The sequence below is a fragment of the Gorilla gorilla genome, chromosome 6 (assembly GCF_029281585.2).
Source record: "Gorilla gorilla gorilla isolate KB3781 chromosome 6, NHGRI_mGorGor1-v2.1_pri, whole genome shotgun sequence".
In the NCBI taxonomy this organism is placed as follows: domain Eukaryota; kingdom Metazoa; phylum Chordata; class Mammalia; order Primates; family Hominidae; genus Gorilla; species Gorilla gorilla.
In genome coordinates, this window is record NC_073230.2 from 96,329,479 (window position 1) to 96,345,733 (window position 16,255).

At 35.8% G+C, this 16,255-nt stretch overlaps 1 protein-coding gene across 4 annotated transcripts in view; it reads left to right on the top strand.

Annotated features, from left to right (window-relative positions):
• PEX1 (peroxisomal biogenesis factor 1) overlaps window positions 1-15,376 on the top strand; it is a 41,653-nt gene extending 26,277 nt beyond the window's left edge. For 2 of the 4 annotated variants that reach the window (XM_019031379.4, XM_055346584.2), the window contains 11 exons: window positions 84-273; window positions 491-657; window positions 2,326-2,460; window positions 5,376-5,440; window positions 7,519-7,661; window positions 7,752-7,855; window positions 9,293-9,469; window positions 10,904-11,134; window positions 12,493-12,690; window positions 12,981-13,111; window positions 14,860-15,376. In XM_019031379.4, the coding sequence (XP_018886924.3) occupies window positions 84-273; window positions 491-657; window positions 2,326-2,460; window positions 5,376-5,440; window positions 7,519-7,661; window positions 7,752-7,855; window positions 9,293-9,469; window positions 10,904-11,134; window positions 12,493-12,690; window positions 12,981-13,111; window positions 14,860-14,944 (1,626 nt within the window). In that variant the 3' untranslated portion in view covers window positions 14,945-15,376. Of the gene's footprint in view, window positions 1-83; window positions 274-490; window positions 658-2,325; window positions 2,461-5,375; window positions 5,441-7,518; window positions 7,662-7,751; window positions 7,930-9,292; window positions 9,470-10,903; window positions 11,135-12,492; window positions 12,691-12,980; window positions 13,112-14,859 lie in introns of those variants that run through there. The other 2 variants (XM_055346583.2, XM_055346585.2) reach the window with 2 other exon arrangements.
• Window positions 15,377-16,255: the final 879 nt, after the last annotated feature.

Sequence of the window (16,255 nt, forward strand, 5' to 3'; positions counted from 1 at the left end):
TCAACCTGATTTTCTCCAAACATACATTCAAAAATATACAGTTGAATACAATTGGAAATTTGAATTTTGTGTTTTTTCTTTAGGAACAAAGATGTGAAATTCTGTGTAATGTAATAAAAAATAAACTGGACTGTGATATAAACAAGTTCACCGATCTTGACCTGCAGCATGTAGCTAAAGAAACTGGAGGGTTTGTGGCTAGAGATTTTACAGTACTTGTGGATCGAGCCATACATTCTCGACTCTCTCGTCAGAGTATATCCACCAGAGAAAGTATGTTTTACTATTAAAACCTGAACTTGGAATCTTCTTTCTATTGTGGAGAAATGTAATTGTAGTAAGACAAGAATTAAATATATTCCACTGTAGTATTTGAATAAGCAGTTATTTGAGTAGAAAATTAGTGTTTCCGGCTAAGATGATGGCATATTTTGAAAATTCATATAGTGAAATATAACTAGTAAAAGAAGTTTTGTTTATTTTTAAACAGAATTAGTTTTAACAACATTGGACTTCCAAAAGGCTCTCCACGGATTTCTTCCTGCGTCTTTGCGAAGTGTCAACCTGCATAAACCTAGAGACCTGGGTTGGGACAAGATTGGTGGGTTACATGAAGTTAGGCAGATACTCATGGATACTATCCAGTTACCTGCCAAGGTATGTTTAAAAAAAGAAAAAGTGAATACTTACTCCCAGAAGAACCACTGTATTATTGGCTTTGGCTTTATGTGTCAGCTTGCCCAATCTCCGTGTGAGTCAACAAGTGTTTACTGAGTTACCAAATAAATATCTAACACTATTTTAGGTACTTTAACAAATTTTAGTTTTATTAATTAATTTTTTATTAGAATTGAGACCTCACTCTGTCATCTAGGCTGGAGTACACTCACAGCTCACTGCAACCTCAAACTCCTGGGCTCAAGCAATCCTCCTGCCTCAGCCTCCCCAGTAGCTAGAACTACAGGCATGAACCACCATGCCCGGCTAACTCTTTAATTTTTGTAGAGACGGAGTCTTGCTATGTTGCCCAGGCTGACAGATTTTAATGTGTATGATGCAGTCTTTGACGATAAGAAACTTATAATGGAAAGCTGAGGTGATAGTTACAGTAAATACATTTTGATGTATAATTCTGTTTGCTTTAATCATTCAAACTGTAGTAAAGCAAGATGAACTGTCTGCTGGGATTTGAGCAGAAATGGATAGGAATAAACTAGGAGGTAGAAGAGTTATCAAGGTTCACAGGACTGATGGGTGAAGCTAGATTTCCAGACCCGGGATGTCAGTCCTTGAAAAGCAGAGTTGGCAGGCATAGACGAGGCAGATAGCAGGATAAAGGAGACAAATGTAGATTGTTCTTCAGAAGATCAGATGGTAGAGTCTAGGAGGTAGTGTTTTTTAATCAGAGATCTGAGAGGCAAAGATCATTGCATGAGATCAGGGACCCATGCAAAGGAGTGAGAAAAAAAACTGGGTTAAGGAGCCTGCTGCATGGCAACTCCTGGGAACAGTGGCCACTGGGGCCTGGGACATGTTGATTGCAGCCCAGGACTATTAAAACCAGTGTGAGAGAACATGGGTATGGAAGTACTAGCTAGCAGGATCATCACCCCGATGCTGGGATGGGGCATCGAGCATTAGTACATGGAGATTCAGTACATCCAGATACAGTACATGGAGACTATATGCGTAACTGCTGACTTTGGGCTTCTTTCAGATTGGAGCAGAGGTAGAGGTGAATGGGAATATTCTCAATAGAGGGAACTAAATAGGCATACTTAATAAAGGAGACCAGGATATTGCAGACAGTAGCCTCATGTTTGGCTCACCTGTTCAAAAAGTTCTCTTGTTCTTGAGCAGTGGTGCCTTAAAAGGTAACTTGAGAAGCAGTCGATTATTTGTTCAGCCTGGAGACCCTTGGGATATTTTACTATCTTTGATTGAATAGATTTAAATGTACACAGCTCTCATAACTTGCCCCATGAAGCATATCCATGAAAGGCACTATACTTGTTAAAAGATTGGTTTATACTTTTTAAATGTAGTACTTTTAATAAAACAGGAAAAATAGAAGTTCTGATGCAGTTATATGCATTTTATATAGAATGTGTTCTTAATTGGAAAAAATTTGTAGTAGTTCCTTTGAGTTCATTTATAGTTTTTAGTAGGAATTGTATTTTCTACTGTTGTACTTGCTGTTACTAAAGAAAGGTGGTCGTGATTACCATCTGAATTTTTTTTCTATACATTGATCTTTAGCTGCTACTTAGTCATTTCTGTTTAGACTTGAGCTCTTTTTCATATTTTTTTTGGTTTGTTTCTCAGTATCCAGAATTATTTGCAAACTTGCCCATACGACAAAGAACAGGAATACTGTTGTATGGTCCGCCTGGAACAGGAAAAACCTTACTAGCTGGGGTAATTGCACGAGAGAGTAGAATGAATTTTATAAGTGTCAAGGTATGTTGTCTACTTATCTTTTTTTATTTAGGTAAAATTTACATAAATGCAGTTAGCCATTTTAAAGTGTAAATTCACTGGCATTTAGTGCATTCACAATGCTATGCAACCACCACCTCTCTCCAATTTCAAAACTTTTTCATTCCACTCCTCCTCTTGCTCATCCCCTGGCAACCATTAATCTGCTTTTTGTCTCTATGGATTTGCCTTTTCTGTATATTTCATATAAAACAAATCATGCAATATGTGACCTTTTTTGTCTGGCTTCTTTCACTTATGTAATGTTTTCATGGTTCATCCAGGTAGTAGCATGTATCAGTACTTCATTCCTTTGCGTGACTGAATAATGTTACCATACTTTGTTTATCCACTTATCAGTGGTGAACATTTGAATTGTTTCTACCTTTTGACTATTATGAATAATGTTGCTGTAAATATTCATGTACAAATTTCTCCATGGATATGTTTTCATTTGTCTTGGGCATAAACTGAGGAGTAGAATTCTTGGGTCTTAGGGTAATTCTCTAACTTTTCAAAGAACCACCAAACTGTCTTTCACACCAACTGCACCATTCCCACTAGCAGTGTGGGGGGTTCCTGATTCTCCACATCTTTACCAACACCATTATGTTTCTCAATTGTGGGCTAGTCTCACATTTGGAAAGCTAGTGGGAGCAGCGATCCATCTATTAAAAGTTGTATGAAATTGAGTAATGAGCCACCTCTCTCTTGTAGGGCTTATTATGTTCTTGCTTAAGGCAATCTTCATGCATTGTGAACAGAATTATACATAAATACTCAGATAAAAGGGCAAACCATTCTTAAAGGGAGTAGACAACTAGAGGCAGGAGACCATACTGAGGCAGGAAGCTGGGGTTTTTATGGTTCTGTTACTTTTGACTATATCTCACCATTGCTTGTGTCAAAGTGAGACTAGGTCTAAGTTTTTTTCAGGTATAAGGTGAGTGTGGTAATTAAGGGGCATGCTAGCAGATCATTTTGGGTAATGCTTCACAGTCCACCACTGGTGTGTCATTGTGGTTGCAGATCCAGTATCTTAGCTGTATAATTTCAGACATCAGCAATATTAGTTTAACAAAAGGCAATTAGATTCCAAGACAAAGGAATCGTGTATTATTCTAGCCTTATTCAAACTTGATTTATAAATCAGTTTAGTAATTTATTTATTTGTTTCTGTATTTATTTTTATTTCTTTGAGATGGAGTCTCACTCTATTGGCCAGGCTGGAGTGTAGTGATGCAATCTTGGCTTACTGCAACCTCTGCCTCCTGGGTTCAAGCTATTCTCCTGTCTCAGCCTCCCGAGTAGCTGGGATTACAGGCTAATTTTTGTATTTTTAGTAGAGATGGGGTTTCACCATGTTGGCCAGGCTGGTCTTGAACTCCTGACCTCGAGTGATCTGCCCGCCTTGGCCTCCCAAAGTTCTGGGATTATAGACGTGAGCTACCGTGCCCAGCTCAGTTTAGTAATGTATAACTGGGTTTTACCCAGTTGTAAATTACTCTTTTGTCGTGTTTTTTTGAGAACTGGCAATGACGGAGAAACTAAAAGTGCCAGGCTGTTGCCTTGTTCCTGTTATTTTGCCTTAGTTTTTTTTTTTTTTCTCTGAGACTGAGTCTTGTTGTGTTACCAGGCTAGAGTGGAGTGGCATGATCTCGGCTCACTGCAACCTCTGCCTCCTGGGTTCAAGTGATTCCTGCCTCAGCCTCCCGAGTAGCTGGGATTACAGGCGCCTGCCACCGCACCCGGTGAATTTTTGTATTTTTAGTAGAGATGGGATTTTACCATGTTGGCCAGGCTGGCCTCGACCTCCTGACCTCATGATCCACCAGCTTCGGCCTCCCAAAGTGCTGGGATTACAGGCGAGAACCACCATGCCCGGTCTTGCCTTAGTTATTTCTTGTTCCCTCCTCTAGTCCTATAGTTCTCTGACTGTATTGAGGAAATGTAATTAAATATTATGTTAATAGATATTTATGTGGTTGAATATTAGAAATTCCTTATTTTGGTCACATATCCTGATCAGTAGTTGGTCTTTTGGAGATAGTGATTTTTCACTAGAGATGACTTTAGGACCTATTCAGGTTTTTTTTTAAGATCCCAATTTAAGGAAAGACTATTCTCATTATTGATTTTGCTATATGCAGGGAAATTTATTTTGAAAGGTTTTTCAGTTGGCTTTTAGGGAAGATTATATATTCTCTTTTTTTTTTTTTGGCCTTTTCCCACATGTTCTAAAAATGATATATTCTTCAACTCCTGTGCAAATACATTGTTTCAGTAATTGAAGATGCTGATTAAAGTCATATCTCTACACATTTTTTTAAATTTGAGATAGATGGGACTTTGTCCCTTCTTACACCATTCACTTATTCACTTGGAAAAACTATTATCCAATACTTATGTGGCAGACACTGTTTCTGGCACAAGGGATTCAGCAGTGAACAAAACTGCCTTTTTGGAGTTTACATTCTACTAGTGGAAAGCGACAACAAGCAGATAGATACATTCAGTATATAATTCACTGTCAGATGGTGGTGGTAAGTCCTATGTAGGAAGAAAAGGCAGGGTAAGGAGGCTTGGAGTAACTGGAGTGAGTCATAGATGGACTTGTCAGGAAAGGGTTTCTGAAGAGGTGGTATTTGGGCAGAGATCTAAATAAAATGAAGCAACAAGCCATGAGAATATCCGGGGGAAAATGTTCTGGGCAGAAGCATCAAGCATAGAACTTGTGGTATGATATTTATTCTAGCACACATTAATTTTAAAAATGTATAAAAGACATCCATTTAATCATATTAAAGATTTCCATGATTCATTTAGACTTAGAAACCAAATTTATATTTTCTTTTTAAATAATTTTATCTCAACTCTAATTTTATTTTACCCAATAGGGGCCAGAGTTACTCAGCAAATACATTGGAGCAAGTGAACAAGCTGTTCGGGATATTTTTATTAGGTTGGTAGCCTATGAATGTTTTTAAAGTAACTGACTCTGTTATTATTTATCAATCAGTGCTTTTTTTGGTCTTGTTTTTTGAAGAACTGATATTTGAAACCTGTGGTTTATGTGAATTATTAATAAGCTAGAGGACGTGGATTCTCTATTTCATCAAATAATACAAAACATTTTAGATATTAAATTTTGGAAATTATTCGGTTTTGTTTTACAATAGAAATACTCCTCAAAGTGGAATCGAAGTGGTTATTCAAAGAAATCTCAGAGTAGATTCTTATATGAAGCAAATAATTGCCCCTAATTTATCTCTAAATTTTGTAAGTTCTAAATTCTTTTTTCCCCCAGTTTCTAATTTATCTCTTATAAATCAAGAGTCCATCTGGCCAATTTAATTTCAGTGAGTGTAACTATTTTGCATATATTAAAAAACTGTATATGAATACAGAAGATGGTATTTAAGGATGAAAATAATTATTCAAATGTGATAGCATTATGGGGAGTTTTAAAATAAAAGTTACTGTTTTATTCTTCCAAAAATTTTATTATAAAGTATACAGTTAAGAGAATATACATAAAATACTTATGCAGCTTAAGGAAGAATAATAAAATGAATACTTCATGTATTCACCACCGAGTTTACCAGGAAAAAGCATAAACAAAATAAACCTCTTCCACGTAATTCCTGGGTTAAAGAGAAATTATAGTGGAAAATATTTGGGAGCAAATGATAATGAAAATACTATCCATTAAAATTGTTAGATGTTGCAAAACTGATTTCAAGGAAAATTTATAGTGTTAAATGTTTAGAAAAAAAGGTTAAAAGTTAACCACTTATGTACCTATCTCATGAAATTAGGAAAATTATAGATATAAACTAAAAAATAGGTTAAAAGGGAAATAATAAAGATAAGAACGAAGTTTAATGAAACACAAAACAGAGAAGCTCACAAAGCCAAGATTTATTTTTTGAACACCGAGTACAATTGACAAATCTCTAACAAGTTTGATTAAAAAAAAAGAAAGCTTCATAAACAATTTTAGGGATAAAAAGGGAAACATAGCTAAAGATATCCTAGAAATGTAAAAGATAATAAGGGAATATTATGAAAATATTCATGCCAATACATTTGAAAACTTAGGTGACATAGACAAAAACAAAATTGACCAAAATTGAGCAAAAAAGAAACAAAATCTGAGTAGTCCTATAACTTAGTCAAAATTGAGTTAGAAAAGTTAAAGAAGTCTTTACACAAATCAAACATCAGACTCAGTTTTCTAGGAGAGTTTTGCCAAACATTCAAGTAGCAGATAATTCTGGTCTATTTTTGGCCCCAGAAGATATATTTTACTTGCCATGCGTTTAATGAGATAGCTGTTGATTTTTTTCAATCACCGTGACAGGTGTTTTATATTAGGTGTTATTCGCCAGACATCTAGTCCACCTGTTGCCAGATATGGAATTAATATTCACTTATTTTGAATTAAAATTTGTTAATAAATTAATAAAACAAAGTCAAAGTTCAAATTATTAAAAAAGTAAAAGAAATAAAATATATTTTATAGAGAGCCCTTACAAAACAGTACCAACATAATGAGCTTTCCAAATTATGAATGGGCAAAATAAATGAATAGGCATTTCACAAAAGAAGGAAGGGTGGCCAATAAGTATATATTAATATAAAAATGGTTACTTGTAATAGGAATCAAAAGTGTTTGACTTATTGACTAAGAGTCAGTTTTTGTTTTGATCCCTGTTAGTCTATCCAGAAGGCATGGGTCTTAATAAACACCTTGACCTCAACAGTTTACTGAATACAAGGGTAATTTCATATGCCTTGCCTTCTTTAAGGGTTTGTTGTAAAGATTAAAATAAATACATAAATATATATAAATACATTTATATGTATTTATATGTAATTACATACAACTTGCCTTCTTTAAGGGTTTGTTGTAAAAATTAAAAGAAGTATATAAATATATATAAATACATAAAATAAATACATTCATATATATATATGAAATCACTTTGCCAACTATGAAGCCTGATTCAAATATGAAATGTTGTTTGTTTTTCCCAGAGCACAGGCTGCAAAGCCCTGCATTCTTTTCTTTGATGAATTTGAATCCATTGCTCCTCGGCGGGGTCATGATAATACAGGAGTTACAGACCGAGTAGTTAACCAGTTGCTGACTCAGTTGGATGGAGTAGAAGGCTTACAGGGTAATAATTATAAATACAGAAATAGAATGTTATAACAAAATGTCATCATGTCATCAGATTTTGGTAAAAAAAAGTTCTTTTTTCCTCTAGGTGTTTATGTATTGGCTGCTACTAGTCGCCCTGACTTGATTGACCCTGCCCTGCTTAGGCCTGGTCGACTAGATAAATGTGTATACTGTCCTCCTCCTGATCAGGTGACAATTTCATATTTAGAGTCCAAAACCCAACAAATGCTACACTCTTTCCTTGTGAGCTTTACTTCTGCCAGGTAATGGCAATTGTCCTTAGAAGACCAGCTTTCTTAGGGAAAAGCTTTAGCCACTGTTTGCTCAAAGCATAAAAAGATTCTGAATTAGATGCAAAGCCTTTTTTTGGCCCAGTGCAAGTCTGAAAACTTTGTAATCCTTCTGTGTTGGCTGATTGGGGGAAAAAAATGCAAGAAACCTAATGTATTATATTTTCACATTATCTTCTGTTCAAAGATTTCATACTTCCATTATCCTGTCAAAAAAAACTCTGATACAGAATCAAGCATGTGAATCGTAAGCATGTAAGCAGGTTTCATAGAGATAATTTTTCAACTCTTCCTTGTCCTGTGTTGTTCCAACTCTTATTCTCCAATTTAGAAGCAAACAAATAAATGAATGAAAGAACAGATAGACAAATGAATAGTCAAAGGTATAAAGTATCTGTATATATGTTACATGTAGCTATTATTTAAATTATTTAGATTTTCCTTTTGAAATACCTTCTTGGCACACTTGCCTAAATCTAGAAAATAAGCACTGTGTGAATAAGAAATTATTTACACTGAATATTTTGTAGGTTTTTGGGTTTTTGTTTTTCAGACAAGGTCTCACTTTGTCACCCAGGCTGGAGTACAGTGGTACGATCACAACTCACTGCAGCCTCTATGTCCCAGGCTCAAGCAATCTCCCCACCTCAGCCTCCCGAGTAGCTGGGACCACAGGCACACGCTACCATGCCCAGATAATTTTTTTTTTTTTTTTTTTTTTGAGCCGGAGTCTCGCTCTGTTGCCCAGGCTGGAGTGCGGTGGTGCAATCTCGGCTCACTGCAAGCTCCGCCTCCCAGGTTCACGCCATTCTCCTGCCTCAGCCTCCCAAGTAGCTGGGACTACAGGCGCCCACCACCGCGCCCGGCTAATTTTTTGTATTTTTAGTAGAGACGGGGTTTCATCGTGTTAGCCAGGATGGTCTCGATCTCCTGACCTCATGATCCGCCTGCCTCAGCCTCCCAACGGCCCAGATAATTTTATTATTAATTTTTGTATAGAGATGGGGTCTCCCTGTGTTGCCCAGGCTTTCTTGAACTCCAGGGCTCAAGTGATCCTCCCGCCTCAACCTCCCAAAGTGTTAGGATTACAGGCGTGAGCCACCATGCCCAGCCTTAAGAGCGTTTGATTTTCATTCATTTTCCTATATATATTATTTCTGTTGGGGAAAAAATTCCAAGGAAGATAAATAGTAGGCTGTTGGTACATTTCTCAACTTACTTATAAAGCTTTTTAGATATATAAGGTTAATTTATGGAGAAAATCATAAGATACACAATTTAAGATAATATTTTTAATTTTATTTTTTATTTGTTAAATAAATTTTTCTCCCTTCAGGTGTCACGTCTTGAAATTTTAAATGTCCTCAGTGACTCTCTACCTCTGGCAGATGATGTTGACCTTCAGCATGTAGCATCAGTAACTGACTCCTTTACTGGAGCTGATCTGAAAGCTTTACTTTACAATGCCCAATTGGAGGCCTTACATGGAATGCTGCTCTCGAGTGGACTCCAGGCAAGTTATATGAGGAAGTTGTTATGACATTTTATGAGTGATAAAAGAAGTACAATGTCAAAATTTCCACCTTAAAAAATGCTATTTTTTAAACAACTTTGGTAAAACTGTATAGAAACATAAATTTACCTTTAGTTGAATGTTCCATAGTTGGAATATGGGTTTTGCAGAGAATTTATAATTATGAAGAGTTTGGTGTCTGTTTCTTTAACATTACCTTAATATTGGCAAAACATGTTGGTGTTTGCAAGGATATTATTTAAATTGGAATACCATGAATTAAATACTACAAACAGAAAAATAATTAGAGTTTTTAGTTTGTTTGTACTTTAGCTTTTAAAAAATAATCAGTTAAAGTTGTTGTTTTGAAGCTCACATTGTTCCAGTCTGGCCAACAGGAGCCCCTTTTGTATGGCTCCTGTATCTTTATGACATGTCCTCATCATTCTTGAATCACTTCCTCACTTCCAGATACAGTAAGTTATTCTTGGCCAGGTGCAGTGGCTCACGCCTGTAATCCCAGCACTTTGGCAGGCCAAGGCAGGAGGATCATTTGGGCCTAGTTTGAGACCAAATCATGGTTGCACAAACTGTACCCACTATGGACAACAGAGTGGGATCTTGTCTCTATGAAAAATTTAAAAATTAGCTGGGCATGGTGGCACATACCTGTAGTCCTAGCTTCTTGGGAGAGGCTGTGGCAGGAGGATCGCTTGAGTAAATCCAGGATGCAGCGAGCCATGCTTGTGCCACTGCACTCCAGCATGGATGACAGAATGAGACCCTGCCCCCAAAAAAGAAAAATATTCTTGGTTTATCTTGTACTTTCTGTATCCCAGCCCTAGCATCAGCCTTTTCTCTAAAGACAGTATTATGATTTTAATATTTACAGTAGATATTTGAACTGTTACATTATAGACTTTACCATATATTTTCTAGGAAGGATTATTCTATTACTCTTCTTTACCACATTTGTTTGGAATGTCTACAGAACCTACAGTTTCTAAATCAGAAACTCCCTAGGTTTTTGCTATTTTGGCAAGCCATTGAAGTTCTCCCCTCTCCCTTTACTACCAGAAAGGTGTGTATTTGTAGAGCTCTCTATAACATGGTTGATTCATCATTTTGGAGTAGAAAAGTATGAATGGAAAGTCAGAGACATAAAAATAAAGCCCAGAGGTCTGAGTCTTAGCTTCATTACAGACTTTCTTGGGGGATGGTTGGTAAATTATCTACACATTCTATCTTGTCTTTATATTTTAATAGTTAAATTTTTACCATGTGCCTCAAAACGGTTAGAGAATTAATGAGCTTTTTGAAAAATGCTTCTAAGTTTCTTGTATTGCTCTAATAGAATGCTATCTATGTTATTATTTATTTCTGAGACTAAAATTGTTTACATCTTTAAACTGGTTGTCCTTTTGTGTATTTTAGGATGGAAGTTCCAGCTCTGATAGTGACCTAAGTCTGTCTTCAATGGTCTTTCTTAACCATAGCAGTGGCTCTGACGATTCAGCTGGAGATGGAGAATGTGGCTTAGATCAGTCCCTTGTGTCTTTAGAGATGTCCGAGATCCTTCCAGATGAATCAAAATTCAATATGTACCGGCTCTACTTTGGAAGCTCTTATGAATCAGAACTTGGAAATGGAACCTCTTCTGATTTGGTATCTTGTGCAGTCATCATTTATACAGTTCTGAAATATAAAGCTATATGTTGGTATAAAGTTGGAGTGATTTCTCTCCTAACCAGCCCCACATATTCTTCCTGGTTGGTTGGTTCTTCAGTAAAATAGTCTTGTTTCTTGCTTACACTAATTGGTAATTTGCATTCCTTGTTAAGATTTTCAAGACAGGGCTGGGAGCAAGGAACCAAAGTAGCGCGTGGTTGTGATTACCTTTGGTTTCTTTGAGGTTTCTCTTACCTAGTGGCTTTAAAACATCTTTAGGAGCAGTTCCATTTTATAGTAAACTTAAATTCTGTTATCATGAACAGTTGAGGATAGTGAATAATTTGATACAATAATGTAAGAAATTCCTGAAAACAAAATGTTATCTGTGATACTTTTGCTGCAAAGTAAGCACAATGAAGTGTACTGATAATGTTTCAACAGGAAAGTGTTTTGATTAAATGTGGGCAGTATCACTGTTCTACTAGCATTCAACATCTCCTAAAAATTAATAGTGGTTCACTGTAATTTTATTGGTACATGTAACATTTGTACATGTGTTTGGTTATCTATATGTTTCCTGGTTTTTTGTACATTTGCTTTATTAATTTAGGCTTTTCTTTTTTTTTTTTTTGAGACAGTCTCACTCTATCGTCCAGACTAGAGTGCAGTGGCACAATTATGGCTCACTGCAGCCTTGACCTCCTGGGCTTAGGTGATTCTCCCACCTCAGCCTCCTGAGTAGCTGGGACTACAGGCACATGCCACCATGCCCAGCTAATTTTTGTATGTTTTGTAGAGACGAGGTTTCACCATATTGCCCAGGCTGGTCTCAAACTCCTGGGCTCAAGCTATCTGCGTGCCTTGACCTCCCAAAGTGCTAGGATTACAGGTGTGAGCCACTATGCCTAGCCTAACTCAGACTTTAAAAATATAAAAGCAATTCATTTTTATTCCCAAGAACAGTAAGGTGGTGGTTTAATTTTAGTCTTTAATTCTGTTTTTAATTTATTCTATCTAGAAATGTCCCAGAAACTTAGTATAACTTTACTTTCTGAAAATGAAGAAACCTGTCCTTGGGCATTAGTGTGTTGGATTTAAGCAACAAAGTTAAAAAAACCTACCCTGTGTTATGGCAATTTTCACTTGATGGTGGTTCTATAACACAGGTATCAGTGAACCTTTATAGAAGATGAACAACTTTTCAGCTTGCTTAATTTCAGTTAATTAACATGTATACTTATCTATGTTAATGTTTTATTGCTTAAAATGTTTAATTTTTATATTTGGTAAACACATAGTTTTTTCTCTCCCCTTCTTCCTTCCATCTTTCATTACTACAATTTACCATGCAGAGCTCACAATGTCTCTCTGCACCAAGCTCCATGACTCAGGATTTGCCTGGAGTTCCTGGGAAAGACCAGTTGTTTTCACAGCCTCCAGTGTTAAGGACAGCTTCACAAGAGGGTTGCCAAGAACTTACACAAGAACAAAGAGATCAACTGAGGGCAGATATCAGTATTATCAAAGGCAGATACCGGAGCCAAAGTGGAGTATGGCTTTTTCCCCCTCATTATAATTGTTAAAACTTCTTAAAAATTGTTTCACCTTTTTGATATATATTTCTTTGACTTATAAACGAGCTATATTTATAAACAAGGGACCAGAACACATTAACTCAGTCATGGTTATGTGCTTCCTTGCTTTCAATGTTTCATTATCTTATAAGGAAGAGAACGTATGGTCTCTTGAAAAAACTGACAATAAGAAGTAACAACTGGACTACCACATTTTTTTTTACATCCTTAATTTAACTCTTTGTCAATTTCTTTTTTTACTTAAGGAGGACGAATCCATTAACCAACCAGGACCAATCAAAACTAGACTGGCTATTAGTCAGTCACATTTAATGACTGCACTTGGTCACACAAGACCATCCATTAGTGAAGATGACTGGAAGAATTTTGCTGAGCTGTAAGTAACAGATTCTGTTTTGGAAGTACAGCTACTATTACAAGTGACATAGTATTACACTTAAACCTTTAAAGTTCGTGTTTAAAATAAAAATATTTTGAATATTTAAAAGCTAATTCAAAAAATATGTGTCATAGCTATGCATTAAAAAACCCCAGAATGTCAGAAGTACAGAAGTCAAAATTGAGTTTTCATTAACCAGTTCATTTGATTATATTTGAATTATTCATAATGGACTCATTTAATTTTAGTAACTTTGGGCTGGGTGCCATGGCTCATGCCTGTAATCCCAGCTCTTTGGGAGGCCAAGGCAGGTGGATCACCTGAGGTCAGGAGTTCAAGGCCAGCCTGACCAACATGGGGAAACCCCATCTCTACTAAAAATACAAAAATTAGCCAGGTGTGGTGGCATGCGCCTGTAGTCCCAGCTACTTGGGAGGCCGAGACAGGAGAATTGCTTGAATCCAGGAGGTGGAGGTTGCAGTGAGCCGAGACTGCACCACTGCACTCCATCCAGCCTGGGCGACAGAGCGAGACTGTGTCTCAAAAAAAAAAAAAATTTTAGTAACTTCGAAGAAATAAGAAGGAAAATTAAAAGTTGAAAGTGATTCTAATGTATAGTTTATAAAATTGTGTTATAAAAATACCTGTTTTGCCTTCAAAATAATTTATATTAATATTTTATTGATCTCAAGAACATTTAAATACATTCAGATTTATTCATTTGTGGACCACATTTGTTATACATTGGATTTAAAGGATCCTTGCAATTGAGTTTATGGCCACCTATGCATCTGAGACCCATGGACTGGGAACCATTCTAGGTCAATGATTCAGTGTAATTCAATTTAAGAGATGTTTATTCCTGGTCTTTAGAAGCTGCTACCCTTTGTTATCTAATTTTGCAGTACTTTGGAGTATGTATGTATGTGTACATACGTTAGTGCTATGTATTTATTAAAGAAGAATCAGAAAACAGAGGTAAGGAAAAATAAGGAAACAAATTTCTGTTAAGCCCACCACCTCCCAAAGCATATTTGTTTATATGCTTATATATGTTTTCCTATTATGATAAGAACAGTCTGTACATATTGCTATATAGCAGTCCCCCTTTATCCACATACATCCTGAAAATTGTTTTACATTTTAAATGTTAGCTACTTTATTGTTTTTAAATGTCATTTTATAGTGTAGCTATGCCACAATATCCAATTTTTAGACATTTAAATTGCTCCCAGGCAATGTGGTAATGAACATTCTTGCAGCTGAATATATGCACATATCTAATTGTTTCACTGGGATAGAGGTGGAATTATATAACAGGGAGCTCACATTTTTTAAGGCTTTTGAAATGTATTGCCAAATTGCCTGCCAGATATACTGCACCATCACTAACATTGTGTGTTGCAGTATTTTTCTAAACTTGGCCCTTTTGATTTTAGAAAAATGATATCAATAATTTACATTTCTTTGATTAAAGTGTAGAAGTTATAATTTTTCATATTATTCATTGACATTTGTATTTTATCTTTTCTAACTTGTCTCTTCATCCCCTTTGCTCTGTTTTCTATTGGAGTGCAACTTTATTTGTAAGAATTCTTTTTAATTTCTGTGACTGAAATTTTTTTTTCTAGTTTGTTATTTCCCGTTCATTTCTTAAAATATAATTGTGTTTGCCAACAATCCATTATCTTTTGTTTTGTAATGGTAGTATTTATACATATTAAATTATCTCTTTCTTTTTTCAGATATGAAAGCTTTCAAAATCCAAAGAGGAGAAAAAATCAAAGTGGAACAATGTTTCGACCTGGACAGAAAGTAACTTTAGCATAAAATATACTTCTTTTTGATTTGGTTCTGTTAAGTTTTTTGATGGCTTGTCCACATGTTGTAACAGGAAAAAAATGGTGTCTATGAATTTCTTCTTAATTTAACAAATTTGGTTAATTTATAAAATCACAGATTGGTAAATGCTATAATTATGTAATGATCAGGATTGAGACTAATACTGTAGTATAAATTGGGACATTATAACAGATTCCATATTTTATTTCCTAAAATCTAAATTCAGTCTTTAATGAAATAATATTAGCCAAATGGTGGAACTAATTTATTTCTTTTGAGGAAAAGATAATAAAGAATGTAATTAAATTTAAATTTCTTGGAATTCCCAGTTGTATATTCATCACCTTTGTAGCATTTGACAAATTTTATGCTTAGCAGCTTCTTCACTGTTTTGAAATAAAATATCCTATTACCTACTGATACAATTATCTGTTCTTTGTATATCAAAAAATGTGAAATTTACACATAATTCAAATACATCTAATTATCCTTTCAACCAGAAATGAAATCACATCCCCATACTATACTACATCCAGCTCCAAGCCCAAGATATTTAAATGACATCCATTCCTCTCCTAGTTCCAGTTATGATTTTATATTGATATTCTCTCATATATGAACTAAATTATAAAGTTAGCCACCGTCAATACAATCTGCGTATCTAATATCTTAACTATATAGTAATGGGGTAAGGGAACAGCAAAAAGGAGAACATTAATTAAAATATACAAGTAAGCCTGGGCAACATAGTGAGACCCCATCTCTTAAAAAAAAAAATTAGCCATGCATGATGGTATGCCTCTAGTCCCAGCTACTTGGGAGGCTGAGGTAGGAGGATCACTTGATCCCAGGAGGTTCAAGGTTCTAAACCAGCAAAGCTCAGAATCCCAGGGGATAGAAACAAAGACTTTGTGGATCACTAGTATTAAACTGAGATGCGTCACCCTGCATTGCACTTTGTTTCTCAGTTCTTTGATGAAATCACTGAGCTGACACACCTGCCCTCTTTTCACCATAAAGTGAGTTTCATGATAAGAAGCAATGTCTATGGGATAGCCTAACAATGTAAAAACCATTTAGTAAGTCCATGAAAGGTGGTGGTGGTAAAAATTTGGAGAACATACAAAACAAATATAATTCCAAGGTGTGTCCCCTCCAGGAAGGACAAATTGCTGCCTGCTCTGTGATAGAAGAGGATCAGATGTAATCAGCCTGCCGTCAGACTTGGGCTGTTCTCTCCTGGGTGTGGACTTGCCTGGTTGGTCACTGCTGCTGACAAGTAGGCTGTCAATATAGCTG